The sequence below is a fragment of the Chaetodon auriga genome, chromosome 21, assembly GCF_051107435.1.
Source record: "Chaetodon auriga isolate fChaAug3 chromosome 21, fChaAug3.hap1, whole genome shotgun sequence".
NCBI lineage: Eukaryota > Metazoa > Chordata > Actinopteri > Chaetodontiformes > Chaetodontidae > Chaetodon > Chaetodon auriga.
In genome coordinates this window covers 1,789,896-1,813,197 of record NC_135094.1, presented here as the reverse complement: position 1 = coordinate 1,813,197, position 23,302 = coordinate 1,789,896, and the positions used below count along the sequence as shown (strand labels likewise).

The 23,302-nt window shown below is 45.8% G+C and overlaps 2 protein-coding genes across 2 annotated transcripts in view; one reads left to right on the top strand and one right to left on the bottom strand.

Moving 5' to 3' along the window:
* LOC143339668 (NACHT, LRR and PYD domains-containing protein 3-like) overlaps positions 1–12,010 on the top strand; it is a 38,679-nt gene extending 26,669 nt beyond the window's left edge. Inside the window, exons 11-13 of the mRNA XM_076761028.1 lie at positions 7,617–7,790; positions 10,269–11,746; positions 11,955–12,010. Of these exons, the coding sequence (XP_076617143.1) occupies positions 7,617–7,790; positions 10,269–10,293 (199 nt within the window). The 3' untranslated portion in view covers positions 10,294–11,746; positions 11,955–12,010. The remainder of the gene's footprint in view (positions 1–7,616; positions 7,791–10,268; positions 11,747–11,954) is intronic.
* Positions 12,011–12,480: 470 nt separating this feature from the next.
* Positions 12,481–23,275, bottom strand: rmc1 (regulator of MON1-CCZ1). The gene is made up of 21 exons (XM_076761244.1): positions 23,067–23,275; positions 21,842–21,918; positions 21,565–21,649; positions 21,271–21,327; positions 20,968–21,054; positions 20,242–20,382; positions 19,786–19,889; positions 19,357–19,446; positions 18,841–18,946; positions 18,112–18,220; positions 17,988–18,032; positions 17,855–17,908; positions 17,624–17,752; positions 17,061–17,167; positions 16,841–16,960; positions 16,355–16,432; positions 16,150–16,254; positions 15,614–15,682; positions 15,448–15,535; positions 15,070–15,207; positions 12,481–14,712 (listed from the first exon to the last, which is right to left on the bottom strand). The coding sequence occupies exons 1-21, from the start codon at positions 23,163–23,165 to the stop codon at positions 14,633–14,635; spliced, it is 1,968 nt and encodes a 655-aa protein (XP_076617359.1). The 5' UTR covers positions 23,166–23,275; the 3' UTR covers positions 12,481–14,632.
* Positions 23,276–23,302: the final 27 nt, after the last annotated feature.

Below are 23,302 nucleotides of genomic sequence, written 5' to 3'. Positions count from 1 at the left end.
GGGACCCATCTTTGGCGTCACCATTGGTCAGGTGGTGATCTTCTTGCATGTTTTTAGTGGGGGTATATTTTTACGGAGGATACCCCAGGTGAACACGGGGAGAACATGCAAACTCCACACAGAAAGGCCCTCCTCGAGCAGCAGGCACCGAAGGCGTGGTGGAGGACACACCCGGTGCCCTCAGCGAGATTCGAACCCGGGACCTTCTTGCTGTGAGGCGATAGTGTTGCCACCGTGCCACTGTGCCATTACAGATATCAATGACGGCTCTGCAGATGACACCTGAAGTCACTGACTAATTCCAGTCTCCTTCGTGTTGTACAGTAGGGGAGGGTGTGTATCCTTGTATGCAATTACGCACAAAACACACATTACATTGAATATTATTTTTTTTATCTCCAGACACGTCGCGGGTCGTCCAGGTTAACAGTAAAATTGTTCGGAATGAAGCCGCATCATCCAGATAAACATTGAGCTCCATCAGAACTGTTTAAAAATCAGATTTCAGAAGCTCAAACTTTATTTTGGAAATGAAGCAGAACACACAATTAAAGAAATCACCAGCGCGCTCGCTCTCGACATAATTTAAAAAGCAATAGCAGACGATTGAAGCCTACAGTACTGTTAATTATATCTAAAGCTTGTAGCTTTTTTTTTTTTTTTTTTACATTTTAGATGAGTAATCTAACTATTTGCCGTCATTGTAAATCTGCAGTTCAGCAACGGACAGCGCCGAGTCAGTGACTCTCTGATTCCAACCTTTCCTTACATGGAAAGCCTTGTCGGAATGGTGGGACGTTTGTGTGTCGGAATAGCGGTATTTCGGGATGGTGATATGTCTAAATGGTGGTATGTCGGAATGGCAGCATGTCGGAATGACGGTAGTCGGAATGGCAGCATGGAAGGGCATTTAAATCTTATCGGTTAACGGTTATTAATCGTTAAAGGGCGTCGGTTAACGGTCATAAAAAAAATCCAAAATGTGCATCCCTACTCCACATGCTTAATCATAGCCACACTCTGGTTGAGCACCCTTGAAGCCTCGACGTGGCTGTGGCTATTTTAGTGGTCAGTTAATGCTGATTTCTGCATGTTGGTGCATCCTCGGACAACTCCGTTACTCGTATTGGCTTTTTTTACATATGTCACAGAACATTTTTCCATCCTCCCTCCTCAGCCAGGAGAACTCCTGCTCCCACTGAACTCTGTACTCCCTCCTGACCTCCTTGCTGCCACTTGCTCGCTCCGTAGTTACCGAGGGCTGATCACTTGTTTGTCCTTCATCCTCCACTGCATCAGTCCCTCTTTTTTCACCTCTTTTATCAACACCATCATAGTTATTGGGCTTTTTGAAGAAACTTCGGACACTCAGCTGCCATGACATTTTTCCGAGCGAAGCCAACGAGGTCATGCATCAAGAGAGACAATAGCTAATTAATATGCTCACTCGCCACCAAGTGGTCAGGGGTGTGAATTGCAATCTGTCAAAATGACAGATGGCCTTCAGATTTTTCTGTCACCGTTTTAAAAAACCGGTCAACGACGGAAAATATTCGGTTAACGCGACCCCTGGTCTGCTGTCACAAAGATTTGTGCTTGTTAAAGAAAGTGAAGAAAATGTCCACTGTTAGTTGTTGAAGTCAATGAATGTTTGTGATTTTTGGTAAATGGTCACATCTGGATACAGAAGATCCTCTGATCTTCTGTGGAAAATGAAGTTTTTATCACCTTGTTGATGTCAGATTTGAATCTGAGTTTAGGACGACACCAAGACTGTAACCTGAGATTTAATCCAGGGAGTTAATCTCACAGATTATTAAACAGCATTTTTATCAGATTGATTATTGATGAGGACAGAGTTATGTTGAGCTCCACATTTATAACCTGAACACATCTGATTGGATTAGAAATGGATTTTAACCTTCATCATTTATTCTTTATTCAGGTTGAGTGACTGCAGTTTGTCAGAGATCAGCTGTGCTTCTCTGGCCTCAGCTCTGAAGTCCAACCCCTCCCATCTGACAGAGCTGGACCTGAGCTTCAACGAGCTGCAGGATTCAGGAGTGAAGCTGCTGTCTGCTGGACTGGAGAGTCCAGACTGTAGACTGAGGACTCTGAGGTGAGTTCACTGACTCTCTGTTACTGTTGTAAATCACACATGTCTTTTTAACAAGTGAAGCTAATTTGTGTTTTTCCATAACATCAGTAAAGTTGTAAATTAGCTTTTGTTCATGTTTTCATGTTTGTTTGAAGTAAATTTAGTCTGCAGTCACAAAGATTTGTGCTTGTTAAAGAAAGTGATATTTCCACATGCAGCTGTTTAAAGGATCAATATATTTGTTGTACTGTAATTCCAGACTTGACTGAGATCAGCAGCATGTTATTGATGTGTGTTGACATGAATAGGTGTATGAATGTTGTGCTGACATTTGGATGATGTCTGTAGAAGGCTGACATTATGATGATCCACAATAGCACAATGACAAAGTCACTCTGCTCATTTTAGGGAGAAGCTCATTGATGATCATAATAATGATGATAAACTTTATTTGTACAGCAGCTTTCAAACAGGAATTGCAGCTCAAAGTGTTTTCAAAGAAAGAAATCACAAGTACCAAGTGAGTGCTTTACATAAAAGTGGATGGAGAATCAAAGCCACTTTATAATGAGAAATAGGATGAAAATAGAATAAAGACATAAAAGCACAGAATAAAATGAGAAAATACAGGTAAACATTGAGGAGAATGAGGATGAAAACATGAGGATAAAGCCTGAAAAGCTTTAAAAAGAAGTGCAGCAGTGCACAAGCATGAGGCAAAGCAGAAAAGCTTCAGAGCTGAATCAGGAACCAACAGCTGGTGAGTGAAATGCTGAATGAAGAGATGAATTTTTAGCTTTCTTTGGAAAATATTAGTGAGCAGCTTCTCTGATGTCTGTAGGTGGTTTGTTCCAGAGCTTTGGAGCTTCACGGACAAAGGCTGCATCCCCAGTTTTCTTTGAGCTGCTGGAAAGCTCCAATAAAGCAGCAGCAGATGATCACAGTGTTGATGAAGACCAATAATAAAGGAGAGAGTTAGCCACGTAGCTTGGTCCCAGTCCACGAAGGGCTTTGTGTACGAGGAGGAGGACCTTGAAAGCAGTCCTGAATGTTCCAGGAAGTCAGTGCAGAGCAGCTGAAACTGGACTAATGTGTTCTCTGCTCCTGGTTCTGGTTCATAGTGGAGCTGCAGAGTTTGGAATGAGCTGAAGTCTCTCAGTGTTTTTTAGGGAGGCTGCTAAATAATGCGTCACAGTAATGGAGTTGGGTTGGGGCTCGCAGGCGAGCGCCTGGTGGCCGGGCTCAGCCCGAAGGAGCGGCGTGGGCCCGCCTTCCCGTAGGCCCACCACCCGCAGGAAGGACCAGAAGGGGCCGGTGCTTTGCGTTTTGGGTGGCAGTTGTGGGCGGGGGCCCCGACGACCCAAACCCTGGACAATGACTCTGGCTATGGGGACATGGAATGTCACCTCGCTGGGGGGGAAAGAGCCGGAGCTAGTGCGGGAGGTTGAGCGGTACCGACTAGAGATAGTCGGACTCATCTCCACGCACAGTTCGGGCTCTGGAACCCAACTCCTCGAGAGAGGCTGGACTCTCTTCTACTCTGGAGTTGCCCGCGGTGAGAGGCGGCGAGCTGGTGTGGGCTTGCTTATAGCCCCCCAGCTCAGCTGTCATGTGTTGGAGTTCTCCCCGCTGAGCGAGAGGGTCGCTTCCCTGCGCCTTCGGGTTGGGGACAGGTCTCTCACTGTTGTTTCGGCCTATGGGCCAAACGGCAGTGTAGAGTACCCGGCCTACTTGGAGTCCCTGGTAGGGGTACTGGAAAGTGCTCCAACCGGGGACTCCATCGTTCTGCTGGGGGACTTCAACGCCCACGTGGGTAGCGACAGTGATACCTGGAGGGGTGTGATTGGGAGGAACGGCCTCCCCGATCTGAACCCGAGTGGTGTTCTGTTGTTGGACTTCTGTGCTAGTCACAGTTTGTCCATAACGAACACCATGTTCAAGCATAAGGATGTCCATCAGTGTACATGGCACCAGGACACCCTAGGTCAGAGGTCAATGATCGACTTTGTAGTCGTATCATCTGACCTCCGGCGGTATGTCTTGGACACTCGGGTGAAGAGAGGGGCTGAGCTGTCAACTGATCACCACCTGGTGGTGAGTTGGATCCGCTGGCAGGGGAGGAAGTGGGACAGGCTTGGCAGACCCAAACGTACTGTGAGGGTCTGTTGGGAACGTCTGGCGCAACCCGCTGTCAGGGAGGTCTTCAACTCCCACCTCCGGGAGAGCTTCGACCAGATTCCGAGGGAGGTTGGAGACATTGAGTCCGAATGGACCATGTTCTCCACTTCCATTGCTGATGCAGCCGTCCATAGCTGTGGCCGTAAAGTCGCCGGTGCCTGTCGTGGCGGCAATCCCCGAACCCGGTGGTGGACACCAGAAGTAAGGGATGCCGTCAAGCTGAAGAAGGAGTCCTATCGGGCTTGGTTGGCTCATAGGACTCCTGAGGCAGCTGACGGGTACCGGCAGGCTAAGCGTGCAGCAGCTCGGGCGGTTGTAGAAGCAAAAACTCGGGTCTGGGAGGAGTTCGGGGAGGCCATGGAGGAGGACTACCGGTCGGCCTCAAAGAAATTCTGGCAAACCGTTCGGCGCCTCAGGAGGGGGAAGCAGCTCTCCATTAACACTGTTTACAGTGGAGGTGGGGAGCTGCTGACCTTGACTGGGGATATTGTCGGGCGGTGGAAGGAATGCTTCGAGGATCTCCTCAATCCCACTGTCATGTCTTCTGCAGAGGAAGCAGAGACTGGGGACTGGGAGGTCGATTCGTCCATCACCTGGGCTGAAGTCACTGAGGTAGTCTGCAAGCTCCTCGGTGGCAAAGCTCCGGGGGTGGACGAGATCCGCCCTGAGTACCTCAAGTCACTGGATGTTGCAGGGCTGTCCTGGTTGACACGCCTCTGCAGCATCGCGTGGCAGTCGGGGACGGTGCCCTTGGACTGGCAGACTGGGGTGGTGGTCCCTCTGTTTAAAAAGGGGGACCGGAGGGTGTGTTCCAACTATCGGGGGATCACACTCCTCAGCCTCCCTGGGAAAGTCTATTCCAGGGTACTGGAGAGGAGAATCCGGCCAATAGTCGAACCTCAGATTCAGGAGGAACAATACGGTTTTCGTCCCGGCCGCGGAACACTGGACCAGCTCTATACCCTCTACAGGGTGCTTGAGGGTTCATGGGAGTTTGCCCAACCAGTCCACATGTGTTTTGTGGACTTGGAGAAGGCATTCGACCGTGTCCCTCGCGTCATTCTGTTGGAGGTGCTCCGGGAGTATGGGGTTGGAGGCCCTCTGCTGAGGGCTGTGCAGTCCCTGTACAACCGGAGCAGGAGCTTGGTCGGTGCATGTTGGACTCCGCCAGGGCTGCCCTTTGTCACCGGTTCTGTTCATTATTTTTATGGACAGAATTTTAGGCGCAGCCAGGGACCGGAGGGGGTTCGGTTCGGGAGCCGGCAGATTTCGTCTCTGCTTTTTGCGGATGATGTTGTCTTGTTGGCTCCATCGAGCCAGGACCTTCAGCATGCACTGGGACGGTTCGCAGCCGAGTGTGAAGCAGCTGGGATGAGAGTCAGCACCTCCAAGTCCGAGGCCATGGTTCTCGACCGGAAAAAGGTGCCTTGCTCCCTCCGGGTTGGGGGAGAGATCCTGCCTCGAATGGAGGAGTTTAAGTATCTTGGGATCTTGTTCATGAGTGAGGGAAGAATGGAGCGTGAGATTGACAGGCGGATCGGTGCAGCGGCGGCAGTAATGCGGTCTCTGTATCGGTCCGTCGTGGTGAAGAAGGAGCTGAGCCGAAAGGCGAAGCTCTCGATTTACTGGTCAATCTACGTTCCTACCCTCACCTATGGTCATGAACTTTGGGTCATGACCGAAAGAACGAGGTCCCGGATACAAGCGGCTGAAATGAGTTTCCTCCGCAGGGTGGCAGGGCACTCCCTTAGAGATAGGGTGAGGAGCTCTGTCACCCGGGAGGAGCTCAGAGTAGAGTCGCTGCTCCTCCACATCGAGAGGAGTCAGCTGAGGTGGCTGGGACATCTCTACCGGATGCCCCCTGGACGCCTCCCTAGGGAGGTGTTCCAGGCATGCCCCACCGGGAGGAGGCCCCGGGGAAGACCCAGGACACGCTGGAGTGACTATGTCGCTCGGCTGGCCTGGGAACACCTCGGGGTCCCCCCGGATGAGCTGGAGGAAGTGTCCGGGGAGAGGGAAGTTTGGGCATCCCTGCTTAGACTGCTGCCCCCGCGACCCGGCCCCGGATAAGCGGGTGGAAATGGATGGATGGATGAGTTGAAATCAAGGCAGGAATCAGTTTTTCAGGATCGTTTTGTTTTCTAAATGGTTGTACTTTAGCTGTTTCTACGGTGGAAAATGAAGTTTTCATCACCTTGTTGATGTGAGATTTGAATCTGAGTTTAGGACGACACCAAGACTGTAACCTGAGATTTAATCCAGGGAGTTAATCTCACAGATTATTAAACAGCATTTTTCTCAGATTGATTATTGATGAGGACAGAGTAATGTTGAGCTCCACATTTACAACCTGAACACATCTGATTGGATTAGAAATGAATTTTAATCTTCATCATTTATTCTTTATTCAGGGTGAGTTTCTGCAGTTTGTCAGAGATCAGCTGTGCTTCTCTGGCCTCAGCTCTGAAGTCCAACCCCTCCCATCTGACAGAGCTGGACCTGAGCTACAACTGGCTGCAGGATTCAGGAGTGAAGCTGCTGTCTGCTGGACTGGAGAGTCCAGACTGTAGACTGAGGACTCTGAGGCGAGTTCACTGACTCTCTGTTACTGTTGTAAATCTCACATGTCTTTTTAACAAGTGAAGCTAATTTGTGTTTTTCCATAACATCAGTAAAGTTGTAAATTAGCTTTGTATGTTTGTATGTTTGTTGAAGTAAATTTAGTCTGCAGTCACAAAGATTTGTGCTTGTTAAAGAAAGTGTAGAAAATGTCCACTGTTAGTTGTTGAAGTCAATGAATGTTTGTGATTTTTGGTAAATGGTCACATCTGGATACAGAAGATCCTCTGAAGTCATTTTTGTTTGAAATGGATCAAGTTTACTTGATGAAGCAGAAATATTTCTTTGGTTTGTGTTGATTTCAGTGTGTTTTCACAAATAATCACTGATGATTGATATTGATCCTTCACAACACACACACACACACACACACACACACACACACACACACACAGATGAAAGCATATTTCCAGATGCAGCTGTTTAAAGGATCAATATATTTGTTGTGCTGTAATTCCAGACTTGACTGAGATCAGCAGCATGTTGTTGATGTGTGTTGACATGAATAGGTGTATGAATGTTGTGCTGACATTTGGATGATGTCTGTAGAAGGCTGACATTATGATGATCCACAATAACACAATGACAAAGTCACTCTGCTCATTTTAGGGAGAATCTCATTGATGAGGACAGAGTAATGTTGAGCTCCACATTTACAACCTGAACACATCTGATTGGATCAGAAATGGATTTTAATCTTCATCATTTATTCTTTATTCAGGTTGAGTTGGTGCAGGTTGTCAAAGATCAGCTGTGCTTCTCTGGCCTCAGCTCTGAAGTCCAACCCCTCCCATCTGACAGAGCTGGACCTGAGTGGAAACAAGCTGCAGGATTCAGCAGTGAAGCCTCTGTGTGATCTGGTGGAGAGTCCAGACTGTAGACTGAAGACTCTGAGGTCAGTAGAGGGTTGGAGTCAGTCCATGCTGGTCTCAGCAGTGTTGTACTAAACACAGTTAGTATCAAAGCACAGATCCAGTATTTCCTGTAAACCTCCAACCTTCTCAGCAGCTGCTTTCCTCAGTGAAGCTGTGAGAGGAGAATGGAGACGGGCTTCAGGATTGGACAGAACGAGAGAGAGAGAGAGAACAGTCAGCCAATCAGATGAGCCAGAGGCTTGTTGTGATCATGTGTTTGAGTTGATGTGAAGACGTCTGTTGTTGCTGTTTTCATGTCTCCAGCAGATAAAGCTGGATTCCAGCTGACAGCATTCCAAGATGTAGCACTAAAGAACTGATCAGTTCATGTTTGTCACAGCTCTCAGATCAGTGTGCCTGAAGGCTGCAAATCTCTGGCTCTCATTTCAGAGAACCATCATTACATTTAGTAACCATGTGGTCTTTATACAGATCAGAACCTCTGATGAAGTCCAGTAATCCCAGTTGCTGTTCACTCTTTGTGTGTAGGACCTTCATCATATTACAGTCATGGAAAAAACTATTACATTTTCTTCAAATTCTTGTTCATTTTAATCCCTGATACCACTAAAGGTATATTACCTGTAGAATACAATGAACACGACAAAAAATGCAGCTGATTCCATAATACTTTATGTCCTATTTGACATGCTTAAGCGTCATTGTATTCCCAGGATATATAAGAGGCCATTTCATGTCATAAGCAGCACTGCACATGCAAAGGCCTAGAGTGGTTTCCTGCTTACATTCAAGTCGTAGCACAACTCAGAAGTTGTCAGCTTTCACATGATGCCTGAAACAAAAGAATTATATGAAGCTACATGGGCAGCCATCTTGGCACTGCTGGAAATTGGCATGAGTGAGAGACAGGTAGTCAAACAACTGAAGATCTCCAAGACAACCGTTCATTACACCAAGATAAAGCAAGCTGAACATGGTACTACCAAACTGCTAGCTGGCTGAGGCAGGAAACACCTTTCTACCCCACAAGAGGACCGTGCACTCATCCGTTCCTGTGTCAGGAATTGTTGTCAGACCTCCAGGGACCTTAAAAATTAGTGGGCGCTGTCGAGTGACTTGTTCACCAAGGACAGTTCGAAACCGACTTCTTGAAGCTGGTCTGAAGTCACACAGGGCACAGAAGAAGCCCTTCATCAATGAAAGGCAGAGGAAGGCCCGGTTACTCTTTGCTAGGGATCACAAGGATTGGACTGTTGATGATTGGTCTAAGGTTCTCTTCAGTGATGAATCCAATTTTGAGTTGATGCCCACTCCAGCCAACTTACTGGTTAGGAGCCTGGAGAAGCCTACAAACAAGACTGTCTTGCCCCTGCAGTAAAACATGGGGGTGGATTGGTGATGATCTGGGGTTGTTCAGTATGGGTAGAACAGGGCAAATGCAATTGTGTGAAGGGCGAATGAACCAGGTCACGTACAGGGCTACTCTTGAAAACGATCTTCTTCCATCAGCTGATAAACTCTTTCCTGCCTTGAATGACTGGATTTTCCAACAAGACAATGCCCCTTGCCACATGGCAAGGTCAGCTCAAGCCTGGATGGAGAACCAGAACATTGGAACCATGCCTTGGCCTGTTCAATCACCAGATCTAAATCCAACTGAAAACCTGTGGAACATCTTCAAACTGAAAATGGAGAACTCCTGTGTGTATCATGTGACTAACAGGCATTCCATGTTTTCTTTTCTGTCTAAGAGCACTGTTTTTGGCAGTACAATGCCATAGCTATTGATATAAGAACTTAAGTGATTTTGGTTATTATCAAGAAAACCAAGAAAAATGGCTAGATATCAGCTCGTAAATTAAACTCTTTTGAGCTATTTTTGTTGTTATTATTATATTTGTCCAAACAAATGTACCTTTAGTTGTACCAGGCATTAAAATGAACAAGAAATTGAAGAAAACAAGGGTGGTCTAATCATTTTGTCCATGACTGTACACATCCTGTCTCATCATATTGTTTATACAGTATATCTGTCCATTTATCTTTTATTTTGTCCAAATATTTTTTTAGAAGTGACTCCATATTTTACATATTTGTCTTGTAATATTTCAAATACAATAAAACCTTAACAGCATTAAATCCATCATTCCAGTGAACAGTCAATATCTGTGTTTGTGTGGTGATGATGCATTCAGGGACAGTCAGCCCTTTATTTCCACTGTGGACTTGAGTGAAATCTGCAGAGTAAACAGACTTGATGGCCAAAGTCTCTGCAGGTGTGTGAGCTTCCAGCTCAGTGTGTTCACTCCAACACGTTAACATGAGAGCTGAGAGGAAGCTGGCTACGCTACACAGCCGCTGCACTTGTGGTCTGAACAGGACTGAAGTCCCTGCTGCTCTTTATACTGGATGTGCTGCATCACTGACTGCCAGCCGATGAAGGAGTCTCTGTGAACTCTGACTGATGACGTCTGTTGTCTGTCTTCTTCTCTCATCAGGTGGAAGTTGTCTCACTCGCAGTGAGAGCGATCAGAAAGGTGATTGGCCGAGAGCCGATCAGCTGTGTCCTGATGATCCAGAGAGGTTGAAGCAGCAGCAGCAGCAGCTTGTGTGTGGAGAGGCTCTGACTGGGCCGTGTTACTGGGAGGTGGAGTGGAGAGGAGAGCTTCATCCAGCAGTGACTGACAGAGGAATCCCAACAAGTGGAGATGACTGTCAGTGCTGCAGTGTGAACTGCTCTGAGATCAGCTCCACTGTCAGACACAATGTCAAGTCCAGCATCCTCCCTGTGTGTTCCTGTGGATGTGACAGAGCATCATCAGTGTATGTGGACTGCTCTGCTGCTGCTCTGTCCTTCTACACAGTCTGTGCACACACACTGACTACGTTTATATGCAGTCAATAACCCTTTCTTAACCGGAATATCAGCAGTAACCCGGTTGCGCACAGCCATGTAAACACCTTGAAAAACCCGAATATGACCCCCCAGGTTACTCCTTTTCTAACCCGAATATTTGGTTATGTATACACCTATCGGAATATCCCCATCAAACGGAACATTAATTTGTGTTCTGCGCATGTTCTATTTGCAAGGAATCTTGGTCTTTTGAGTGCAGGAACTACTTGTTGAAAACGGAGGACACCACACTTTTGGAGCGAGGAGGAGACAAGTCACCTCGCAAGTGTGGTGAAAGACATGAATATCATGTCTTTTGTAGATGGTAGAAAGTACCGGGATAGCGAGATACACAAGAAGGTGAGCGAAAAGTTACACGAAGCAGGGTTTGTATAACGCCAGACCAGATCAAGCACGTCATGACGTTTTCTGTGCGTCACTGTTTTGTTTGGGATATCCCAATTGATTACAATTACCATTTATACAGGACTAACCCTGTTTGCTCACGCATGTAAACAGGTTATTCCGAATGTTTCAGAAAACGGAATATTGACTGCATGTAAACGTAGTCACTGAGACTCCTCCACTCCTTCTGCTCCTCACTCACACACCTCCTCCACCTGGAGCCTGGACCTGTATCTGCAACCTGGACCTGGACTTTTTTTTGTTTCTGTTTTTCTTTTTTCAGTTCTAATTGTGACAATGTGACTGTAGATTCACTCTTATTTAAGCTGTTTTGCTTTCGTTTGCATTCTTGAGGACTGATGGGTAATTGCAGTTAATCTCCACCTGATATTTCTGATTAATTTTTTCAGTGAATGTGTAAAAGCAGCCTCCAGCCTTCATGTATAAACTGACTTCTCTGAGGTTCTATAGTGGGTTTCATCAGCCACCACCAAAACCACACTGCAGCAGGGCCGCCGTGCAGCCGTGTCCACTTGAATCCCTGCGTCAGTCACAAACCGAGACCAAGGAGTCTCCATCAGGGCTTCATTAGTGGATCATGATGTTTGAGAGGGCACATACCAGGTCAGGAGATCAGATATGTGTTCAGGAGGAAGATGATTTCATGACTAAAAAGTGAGCAATAAAATGTAAAAATCAAAATCTGGCAGGGCGTGTTTTTTTTTCCCCAAACAGTTCTTTCTTCATTGTGACTGTTGCCTCACTTTAAACAGTCTCTTAACATGTATCCCTCCTAAAAGAAGGAGATCTTTATAATCTGCAGTGATGTTTTCTGCCATCTTGATGCAGGCTGTTTCCTAACTACTTCACATGCTCTCCACAGGTGTGCCAGTGAGGGTCATGTGTGCTGGGTCAGTGGTGCAGTGACTGGACGTGCAGCAGGAGGTGGATCAGTGTCAGGAACAGGTGGGTGTCCCTCCCCACCACACTCAGAAGCCTCTGGAGCACTGAACAGGGGTCTCAGGGGGCAGCACCGCTCCGTCTGTATGAAGTACACTGCTCCAAAAAATGAAGGGAAACTTAACTCACACGTTGGATCATGATGAAGGAATTAAGGTTGAAAATCTTTATTGATAAACATTGAATAATTTGTTGAGAACAAAATGATGGAAACCAAAATCATCAACCCACTGAGGGCAGGATTCAATATCACACCGAAAATCAGAGTGAAAGATTGAAATCACAGGCTGATCCAACTCGCATGAATGTCATCACGGCAAGTCGTAATGTGACCCAGTCGTGACTACGGCCCCCGTACTGCGCGGTGCTGGTCCTGGTGCCGGTCCTCCCACTGGAGGTTGTTTGCTCAGTTAATCCCTCGCAAAGGTCCGATGAAACGCCACTGAAGACGTTATTTACGTTCAGACATCTTATGTGAAACCCTTAACTGTGATTTAACAAGTGTTTGTCCTGTTGCTTGTAGCTGTTACTTTAAATCTGTCACCATAGATTTAAAACAATAGTTAATGTTACAGCATTTCCACCATTAGCCGACTCTGCTCCTCCTGACAGCAGGCGGGTAACAAGACGTGTTTTCCAGCATTTTTCACCCTTATGAACAACGACTGTTGGTACTCAATAAAAGCTCCTCGTGGTTCCTCGGATTGATCGATTTGAGCAACCGTTAACAACACAAAACATTGGCATTTTGAGTGTGTGTTACAGTGTTTCCTGTGCAGAAAATCACTTCCGACCCTCCATCAGCAACGTGATGTCATCTGCAAACAACCTATAGGACTAAGCAACGATGGTTCAGTTCCAGGATTGGTTTGCCGTCTGCACGGATCTCTTGGCCTCACCGTTGGCTTGATCACGGAGTGTGTGACCATCTACAGCTCAGCATCCTCGAGGGTCTGCTGCTCGACCAGGTGACTCCTTTTTGAGTCTAACGACAGACAGGAGCCCAGTATTCTGACAGCGCGATGCATGATGGGATTTCAGGTTAAATGAGGTCAGACAGGTATGAAGGGGTGAGCCCATGCTGCTGTAGCATTCTGAGCCATCTGAAGACTTTCAGTGCGAGCACGCAGCGGACCAGACGACTGAAAATTACAAACACATACGTTACTGATCCAGTCCAGGTGAAACAAAATGGCCTGAATTAAGATCAGGAGAAAGACCTGATTTTATCTACGCTGTGTGGTTTCTTCAATGTGCGGATCACACATCCAGACTCTTGACTGTTGAGCTTTGGGAAATCACACAGGTGTCAAGAGTTACTGCTCCTTGATCAGAGTGTTGTCTCTGTCAAGCGGGTCACATGACCAGCGTCTCAGTTCACCAGACAAACAGTCATCAGAGAGCGATGGTCTGCCTTTACGGGCACAAACAGCTGAGTATGATCAGCACTGAATTTAATGCTGAGCTTTGCGTCATTTGGCCAAGAGGTGAAATATAAAGAGAGACAAAGAGACACAGGAGACTTTATAATGTCCACACTTCATAGATTTATACTTTTAGTATCACTTAACAGCATTTCAACGTATTTCTACTGTTTGTACTCCATATTTGATTTACTGTTGATCTCATTCATGTCATATGTACAAAATATTCATACAGGCATCCCAACATGCTTCCACAGCCACAGCTTCTGGCACCGCCCACAACAGGTGACATGTTAGTGCCTGTCCAGGTGATGAGTTTTCTCCTGGTTTTGTTCATATTCTGATTTATGTTTGTCAGTGACAGAAACAGTCTGGTTAGTGATCTTCATTATTTTTTTTTCTCCAGGTGTCTCGTCACCTGTGCAGGTACATCTCTGACTCGAGCACACAAGAAAAGCAGCAGGACTCGGAGCAGGTCATCACAGTTAACTGGTCATTTGAATTCACTGTAATGAACAGGTGAGGATGATGTCATAGATTTCATCAGTCGTCAACTTGTTATTACAGCTGAAGGCTTTTAAAATTATTAGTGCTTCTCAGGAATATTCCCAGGTTTCCACATCATTAGAGACTGCAGGTGATGAGAAAAGTTATTGTCGTTTTTCTTCCACGTTCAGACAGAAATTCTGCTGAAACTTCAGTAATACGCAGACCCTCCGGAGCAGACAGACATGTTAACACCATTTAAAGCACGGCGGGTAAATCAGCTGGTCAGTGGTGGCTTCAGGGATCCTTTTCCAAACGTTCACTTATCTTATTATTGGCTGATACTTTCTCATCATTCAAGTTTTAACACCAATAAATATCTGTGATGAGTCAAAGTCACCCCATGATATCAGTCAGACTTCATTATTTATTGTATGTTTTAGTTTTTCTTGTGTGCCTCGAGTCGAGGAGACGAACCTGCAGGCCCCAGTCCAGGTTTCTGAACCCAGGATGATAGAAACGATGCTGACAGGATAAAAAGTGTCCATTCAAACCACAATGATCTGTTCCTGCCGTCAGTCTGTCCCCCCGTCAGGTCGTCTCCTGAACTTCCTGCAGGTCCAAACTGACTCAGGCTCAGTCCAACCGGTCTGATCCAGTTCACAGTCTGTGTGCGTTTGGTCCCGGAGGTTCACACAGTGGAGGGTTTCATCAGAGCCTGATCCCCAAACAGCTGCTTGAAGTGAACCACATGCTCCTCACAGTGCTCTCCTGGTGACACACACACACACACACACCAGTATAATCATGACAAAGTAATCAAGTGGATTTCAGTTACTGACTGAGACTATTCTGGAAAATATGTTCTTTTAAAAATCACTTCTACATACTGTTAAATTTCCCCAAAATTTAATGTTCCAGTGTTTTGACCAAAAACTGAATTCACCTTCATTTCATTGGATAGAAGCAGAAACATAAGAATGTCACAGAATATGGACGTCAAACCAAACATGGACGTCTGCTGTAGAAGCCATTTTCAGCCCAAACCAGCGGTTTGTCATTAGAAAGGGTTGATGTGTGTGTGATTATGATGGACGTCTCATCGTGGCTCGGTGTGTTTCCTCTCACCGGGGTTGAAGCTGGGACTTCCTCGCAGCCGCTGGTTTCTCTGCTGGAACGACCTGAACACGGTGTAGAACAGCATCTGGTCTCCGGTCTGCAGCGCCGCGTCCAGAAACTTCCTGGCCGACACGTTGTCATGGCCGCCTGCTCCCAGTGAAAATGGCTCATAATTAGTTCACTTTAAAGAAAGTCTGCTGTCTTTGACGTCTGAGGCTTGGTGTCCTCAGACGAGCTGAGCAGGTTCGTCTGTCCTGATACCTGCATGTGACTACGAGGACGTGGTGACTGATTTCAGAGTGCAGTCGTGTTTTAAAGGCTGTTAAAATGATGTGAAGCAGCTCACAGACGTCTGCATCTTGGTAGATAGATTTAACATCAACGTACCGACACTGCGGATGAATCTGAGCGCGCCCAGAACCTGCTGCTTCGACAGCAGAACCTCAACGATCTCATCGTTGGCCGTGGAGAGACGCTAAAAACACACAGTGAATGTGAATAAATGCATTGAAGCGGTGTGTGTGGTGATGTGACGCCTGCGTGTGTTTGATACCTTCAGCATGTCCAGAGACAGCTGGTGTGCAGGAGGATACGTACTCTCCAGGGACAGAAGCAAACAGGCCTGAACACAAACAGTTAAACACAAACTGAGCACAGCGTTTGGACTGAGGAGTCGATTTCAGCTGAACACAGAAAACACGAGCACAGTGTCCAACAGGAAGTCCACGAGTGGAGGAGCAAATATTCAACACATCAGCATGTTTCTAATGCAGCTCTTCACTTCATCTGTGCCGTTTCATCGAGTCCATCCAAATATCTGGGCTCACTTTCATGTCAAGAGCTGCACTGAATGAAGAACTGCTGACGTGTTGAATAATCAGGATTTCTGTTTTCATCTCATCATGGAAGAAAAACAAAAAAATCCTTCACAAATCAAAGTTTCACGACTTTTCTCAACATGGTGTCAGACTTCATTTTGGTCGAATTTAAGTTGATTGCTGACGAATTCCAGCACAAACAGGCGCAGAACCAGTTTAAGTCTCAGAATTCAGTTAAACTGGTTTAGGACCAGTTGAGGTCTGAGCTCACCAGTGGTTTGGAGTCGCTGAGGACGTGATACTGCAGGAACTGGTGCAGCATGTAGAAAAGGTTGTGTTGCACCAGCGTTTTAATCACGAGCTCGTACAGGTAATGCTGAAAGACACAAACAGCAAACCCACAGAAGCACAGTGAGAACTTGAGGCCGGCAGCAGAGGAAAAGGTCACAGGTCATTAGAATCACTGCCGGGTTTACCTGGACGGTGATCTGGAACTGGTTCAGAGAGCGGATGTACTCCATCAGCACCGCAATGATGAACTTATGGGAGACCCCCTGCAGAGCACGCAGACCACTCAACATCCCATCACTCTCAAGTCTCTACTGGATTATTCATGTTTGATATTTCATTCATTTCATCTGCAACAAAACCTTCAATAAACTACTGAATTCAATCAAGAGTTTGTGTGCTTTTTTTTTCATCTACATGTGTGTCCACACAAAAGGTTTCCACTTGTTTTTGTAAAGATCTGCGGTTATCGACGTTTAAAACAAGTGACGCGTCGCCATTTTACAAAAGCTTGTTTTCCTCGTTCTAAAACACGAGGCTGCGTTAACGCTCTGAAACTTGTCTTAAAAAGCTCAAATCTTTTGAGGACAGACGGCCAGAAAGTCAACAAACAAATGAAACATAAATGTTCTTTCAGCTTCATTAGTCCAGTGTGTGTGTGTGTATGTACGTACCTTCCTCTCTGTGAACGATGACAGGACGTGTGTGTACATGTCTGATTGGTCGATGACCGCCTGAGTTCTGACCGGACGCTTCTGGGCCGCGCTGCCTCGACTCGGACCGGACTCCATCGCCTGCCAACGCCAACATTTCAAATAAGGAAACGTTACACACAAATACACAAGCAGGAAGTGAGCGTGCTGCATCCAGGTGTTCACAGGTGACATCACTCACCACGGTGTAGGTCTGCTCCGCCTCCAGGTATTCTTTGTACACCTGGTTGAGTTTGTCAAAGACGGTCGCCACAACAGGAAGACTTCCCTTCTCCCCGCCCTCCAGAACTGAGAACAGACGGAACCTTTAGCTTTCACTAGTGTGTTTGGTGACGTCACAACGATGTTTGTTTTTACTTCTTTGTGTTGCTTCAGGCTGTTTCCAGGTCAGACTTCCATCACTTTTCTTACCCTGAATTTTCTAGAAACCACTGATCTGTCAGCAGCTCACCTGAGGCAGAGCCTCCAACCCTTCAGGTCATGCAGCACATTTTGTTTTCCTCTTCTGAGTTCATCTTCAGGCTCCTCGGGCCTCAAATTCCACAATATAACTATCAAATAAGCCAACTGTCGGTTTAACTGACAGTTAAACTTGAGTTTTAGAGATACCTGACATGATTTCTTTAGATGACAGAACATCACTGACACATTCTGTCACAGTTTGCTAAAGCAAAGATCAACACGACAGACAGGACGACACGTCTGCAGTGTCTCAAAGACAGACAGACAGACAGACAGACGTACGCTGCGAGCAGACAGACAGGATGACCATCTTGCAGTCTCGCCTTCGTAACAGGAAGTCCATCAGTTTGCCTTTGTCCTGCAGCAGGTTGACAGTTGGAGGCAACTTCACCTGCAAATACCACAGGTAACCTGACACACACACGGACACACACACATTTTAATTTACTCACGTTTGGATTAATAATATGAAAAGATCTTGAAAAAGGTACAGAGTGTGTGTGCTGTGCACACCTTCACTGGCACTGATGATGATGTCGGGTTGGAAGACGCTCCAGGAGGAAGAGTCTGCAGTGACGGTTAAAGGTCAGCGTGAGAAATGTTGGAGGAAAAACGCCGTCGGAGCTCAACGAGGGTCAAAGGATACAGAGCTGACAGGGAACCGGCGGCTGAGAGGGAACCACAGCTGGACCTGCAGACAGACAGAACCATTAGAATACCCTGACAGAGTGTGTGTGTGTGTGTGTGCGTGCGTGCGTGCGTGCGTGTACCTGACAGTGGTATCCTGTAGGGGTGTATGGACCTGGCGGGTAGGACCGACTGGTGTGTGTTTACAGCACAGTCTGGTTCCTTCAGCTTGATGTCAAAGATCAGCGACGTCTGCCACACACACACACACACACACACACACACACACACACACACACACAGAATAAATAACTGCAGTGGTGGAAGAACCGGGTTCATGTACTGCTGATGTATTTTAAATACATATGCTGTACTTCATATCACAGGATCCTTATCACTGATACATTAAGTGGAGCAGACCTCAACAACTCAACATACTTTTGGAAGCCATGGAGAAAGTACTCACACATTTTACTTCAGTAAAAGTACCAGTACTACAATGTAAAAATATACGAGTAAACACTAAACATCTGAGTTCTGACTTCTGTAACAGTACAAAAGTATTACCAGCAAAATGTAGTATCAAACAAAAAAAAAAACCACTCATGAGACATACTGGTCCCTTTCAGAGTATTTTACTATGTATTATTAGTATCAGCACTGTATGATTGAATACCATTAGTGGTTCCTTAAGCAGCATCTTGCTGCTGGTTGAGGTCGAGCACGACTGAACTGATCTACTGATTTCTTAATGTGAGCGGATAAATGTAATCCAGTAGAATTTAAGACATAGAAAAACTCGAGTAAATGTACTCAGTTACTCTCAGCACAGAAACACGCACGCACACACACACACACACACACACACACACCTGGGAGCTCTGATGATGAACCACCACCAGGTTGTCCACGATGTTCAGAGCAAACTTCCCCGTCGTGTTCAGCTTCAACACGTGAGTCTTCTTACACGCAGCCTCCCTGAACAAACACACACACACACACACACACACACGTTGATTAGACTGTTTCCATTTGATGAGGGGTCTCAGAAGTTATTACCGTGTCTCCATCCTCACATGTGACCAGCGAACTCGTTCATTTTTCGTGTCTGACAGACAGTTTTAACTGGAGGTCAGATTCTGTCACATACTGAATGTTCTGACTGGTGCAGCAAAGTCTTTCATGTGAAGTACGTCCTGTAAATACACATGTATGCGACATACTGCACAGGTATGCATGTGTGTACAATCTGTACTATGTTTGTACTGCGTAATGTTACATGAAGGACACCTGGAGACACTTTGACATCATTCAGAGTTTGCGGCTCCTGTTGCCTGTCAGTCAGCAGCTGCAAGGTCGCGACCGCATGTGTGTGTGTGTGTGTATACCTGGGCAGGTGATAGAGCACCACCTCTGCACCGGGACTGTTGGCGGTCCTGGAGTGATGCTTCAGATACATCACAAACAGCTGACCATAACTGCAGACAGAGACAGAGCGTCAATACGTGGACCGTCTTCTGATCAGTAAGAAGAACTGAGAGACGGTTAAGGACCAAAGACAACCAAAGAGCAACTTGAGAGTCTAGGAAAATGTTCCAGTAGAAATAAAGACATACAGAAACAATAAGGAAATGTAGAAATCGTCTACTCGTCTAAAGACGGAGGTTAAAAGGTCCCTCTGGTAAGAAAAGGAAACAAACCAAAGGACGAGGCAGCTGAGTGATGGTTCCTCAACGTGACAACAAATGCGATGTCAAGAAGGCTGAAATGTCGTCCGAGTAAAAGACAGCGGCGTATGGACGCGGACACCCACTTACATGGTTGCCATGGCGATGTCTCTCTCCGACAGACTAAGTTTGGCAGGTTTGGGGACGACCGGCAGCTCGATCTCAAACTTGGACATCTTGGACATGGTCCCATTCTGAGAAGAAATAAATGGATGAATAAACACAACGCTGATGCTGAAGTAGGATGAAGGTCTTGTGGCTGTCAGGCTGCAGCTCACGTCCACGTCTGTCCTCGCTCTTATGCAGAGAAGACTAAGAAGGACTTTAATTAAATGTGTTCAGTGTGTGTGAAGATCAACATGAGCACAATCAGTGAGCCTGTGGTGAACTACGACGCTCCAGCTGATCGAAACAATCAGCACAGTTTCAAGGTGGACACCAATTTTTAGAGTTACCGGTTCAGGATCTGACCAATACGGTCACAGTCTGCCGCAGTAAACAGGTCTGTAAATAAAATGTGTGTTCAGTTGGTCGGTGTCCGCTCACCCTGAAGGCAAAGGGCTGCAGGACGTTTCCCTGCACGGTAGTGGACAGCAGGATGACGGCCGTCTCTGGACAGTACTGGTACCAGTTCACATTAATGCTCTGACTCTTCAGCAGCTTCAGGCTGCGCTTGTCTGGAAACACCTGAGGAGGCAATTCAAACAAGTTCAGCACCAACCAGAAGAACACAGCGTACGTTTCTACGCAGACGACACACGACTGTCCGTCTGTGCTGGACCACATGATGCTGCAGCTACAGACTCCATCACTGACTGCCATTTAGATCAACGGATGAGCAATAAGTTCCTGAAGTCAAATGAGGACTGAAATCCGACCACTCAGCCCTAAAACTAAAAAAGAAATGCTGTTTAATAATCTGTGAAATTATCTCGCTGGATTACATCTGAGTTTACAGTCTTGGTGTTCTCCTGGATTCAGATCTAAGATTCAAATCTCACATCAACAAGTTGACAAAACTTCATTTTTCCACTTTAGAAACAGCTGAAGGACGACGTTTATAAACCAGAAAGATGCTGAAAAACTGATTCACAGTGACGTGTTGATGTAGCAGCGTTGTAGTTTATCTGTTTATTGGTATCAAAACTCAGGTATCGTACCATCGTACCGGCACAGGTGCTGAAACCTCAGAACACAAAGCAGCCGAGGAACGGGACATACGGCCTGTTTGTATGATCCAAATATCTGACTTTTGGAGACATGTTTAATTACCTGGTAGAACTCTATTCCCTGGTCAGTGATGAAGACTATTTCATTCCAGTTGGTCCAACAGAACCCCAAAACACTGGCGTTCTTCGTCTGCAGGACAACAAAAAACACAAATGCAGTTTATTTACAATAGAGTCGTTGGAGCAGCGTCACGAAGCTGATCTGCCCTCAGCTTTGTTCATATTCTTTATCTGCTGGTAAACACCTGATTTCTCCTCACAGCTCAGGCAAATTCTTCTACTCTGAAAATAAAAACCAAGAGCAGATAGACTTTCTTAGATGAAAAGGAAAGAACGTGCAGCGTACCTTACATTCCTGGCTGAACTCTGTGTGTGGATAGTCGGGTATGAAGTTGATGAAATCCTACAGACGACAGAAAATCAATACTTCAGGTCACAGTTTTCCCCCGAATAATGAGATTTGGGCTGCACAGGTGATCATGTGACCGGACAAACTGCATTTCTTCGCTTTGTAATAAATAAATACTGACTCCATCAGGTGGAGGCTGGTCTTCAGAGGAAGCTGCTGTGCAGATGTTCAGCTGCTGGTCTCTAAACAGGAAGTACTAGCATCTGGTTCTGCACAGTCTGCAAAACTCACCACAGACTTTGAAGTTCTCTGAACTGCCAAGATCTTATTCCCAATGGAGAACTTGATACACTTCACTTCTCCTTTATCGTCCATTCTGTGGAGGAAACAAACACTTTACACGGTTAAGTACATCCTGTGATTACTGTCAGCACATTTCACACCTCTGATGAGGCAAAACAAAGTGGATAAATATGAACTTCAGTTCATAAAAAGCCCATGAAGCAGCCCATCAGACAGGAGCTCGGTTACTAAATCCCGTCAGATGTTCCTGCAAAGGCCAACATACCTGAAGGCAACACTGCTCTTGTCGTCCGGGCCTTTGACCACCACCCCTGTGGCTCCACCTGAACGCACCGCAAACACCTGCAGCCAGAAAACAGACATTAAAGACGTGAGAAAACCAGCTGCAGCCCTGCTGTGGATCTCTAATGATCGGCAAGTCATTGATGATTGATCAAGTGACGAGAAACCCTTCAGAACGGAATAACTTTAAACGTTAAGCATTAATAACAGAGTGTAGTGACTCTGTATTACCCAGTAATACTGTACGTATAATGCAACACTCTGTACTTTTGATAGTACTTTTACTGTGTAAGCTCCTTCTCATACTGTGCACTGAGTATTAGTACAGCATAACGACAAAGTTTGATTGAATTTAAATGTAGGACTTTTACTTAAAACAGAGACGTTTTACTTTTACTTATTGGAAGAGCTGAATATTTCTGTCGCAATATTCTGTTAATGCATAACTTAACAAATATTATCCAATTAATATCTCAATTAAGCATATTATCGTTTTATCAATAAAATGTCCAAAAACAAAAGCCCAGCGTTACTTCAACAAATCGCTTGTTTTCTTCGATCAAAACCTGAAGATATTCAGTTTAATAACAACTGTGACAGAAAAGCAGCAATAATCACATCAGAGTAACAGGAAGCGGCTTCCGATTGTCGATCAATATATTGATTGAGTTCTACATTGTGTTTTCTGTTTGTGGAATTCTTATCAGAATTAACTGCCTACAGTGACCGAAAACAGCCAAATATTAATCTAAATCTTTACAAAACTTCACTGGAAATCCACAACTGTAGAGAAGGTGAGTGTCACAGGATGTATTTTGGCTTCTGGGAGGATTAGCAAAAATCAGTATGTTCTGAGTGAAGTTTTCTGCACCTAAAACTATGAAGCTGGCTGTAAATGTCTGGTTTGTGGTTTTCCTCTGATCACACACCGTTCACTTTAAACCTTAATTTTATGAATTGAGTTCTGTGCAGGATTTTATTGAGTCAAACTTCGTTTAACTGTTACAGCTCATCGTTTTAAACGTATCTACGGATTTATTTTTTTAAATATTGAAATGTGACGTCAGCCAACAAACTGTACAGAAAGTAAACTGGAACTAACGCCGTTAAAACTTGTTGCCTGATGATTTAAATGTTCTTTAAACTAAAAGCTGTCACTAAGCTAGCTCACCTACCTACGTTAGCCACATCAGCGCTAACTGGCTCACCTGCTTGTTAGCCTCGTCGAAGAAGACGTTGTTGACGTTGGAGGCATTTTCAAACTGCACCGGGTTCTCGCAGAGCTCCAGGTAATGCTCCTCACTCATCCTCGGCCTCAGCTCTAACACTTTACCGATGTTTTAGTCGCAGTTCAGCGTCCTGACAGCCGCACGGACACACCAGGAAGAGCTCAGCTCAATTAACGGCCATCGCACTTCCGGTGCGAGTTTTCAGAATAAAAGCG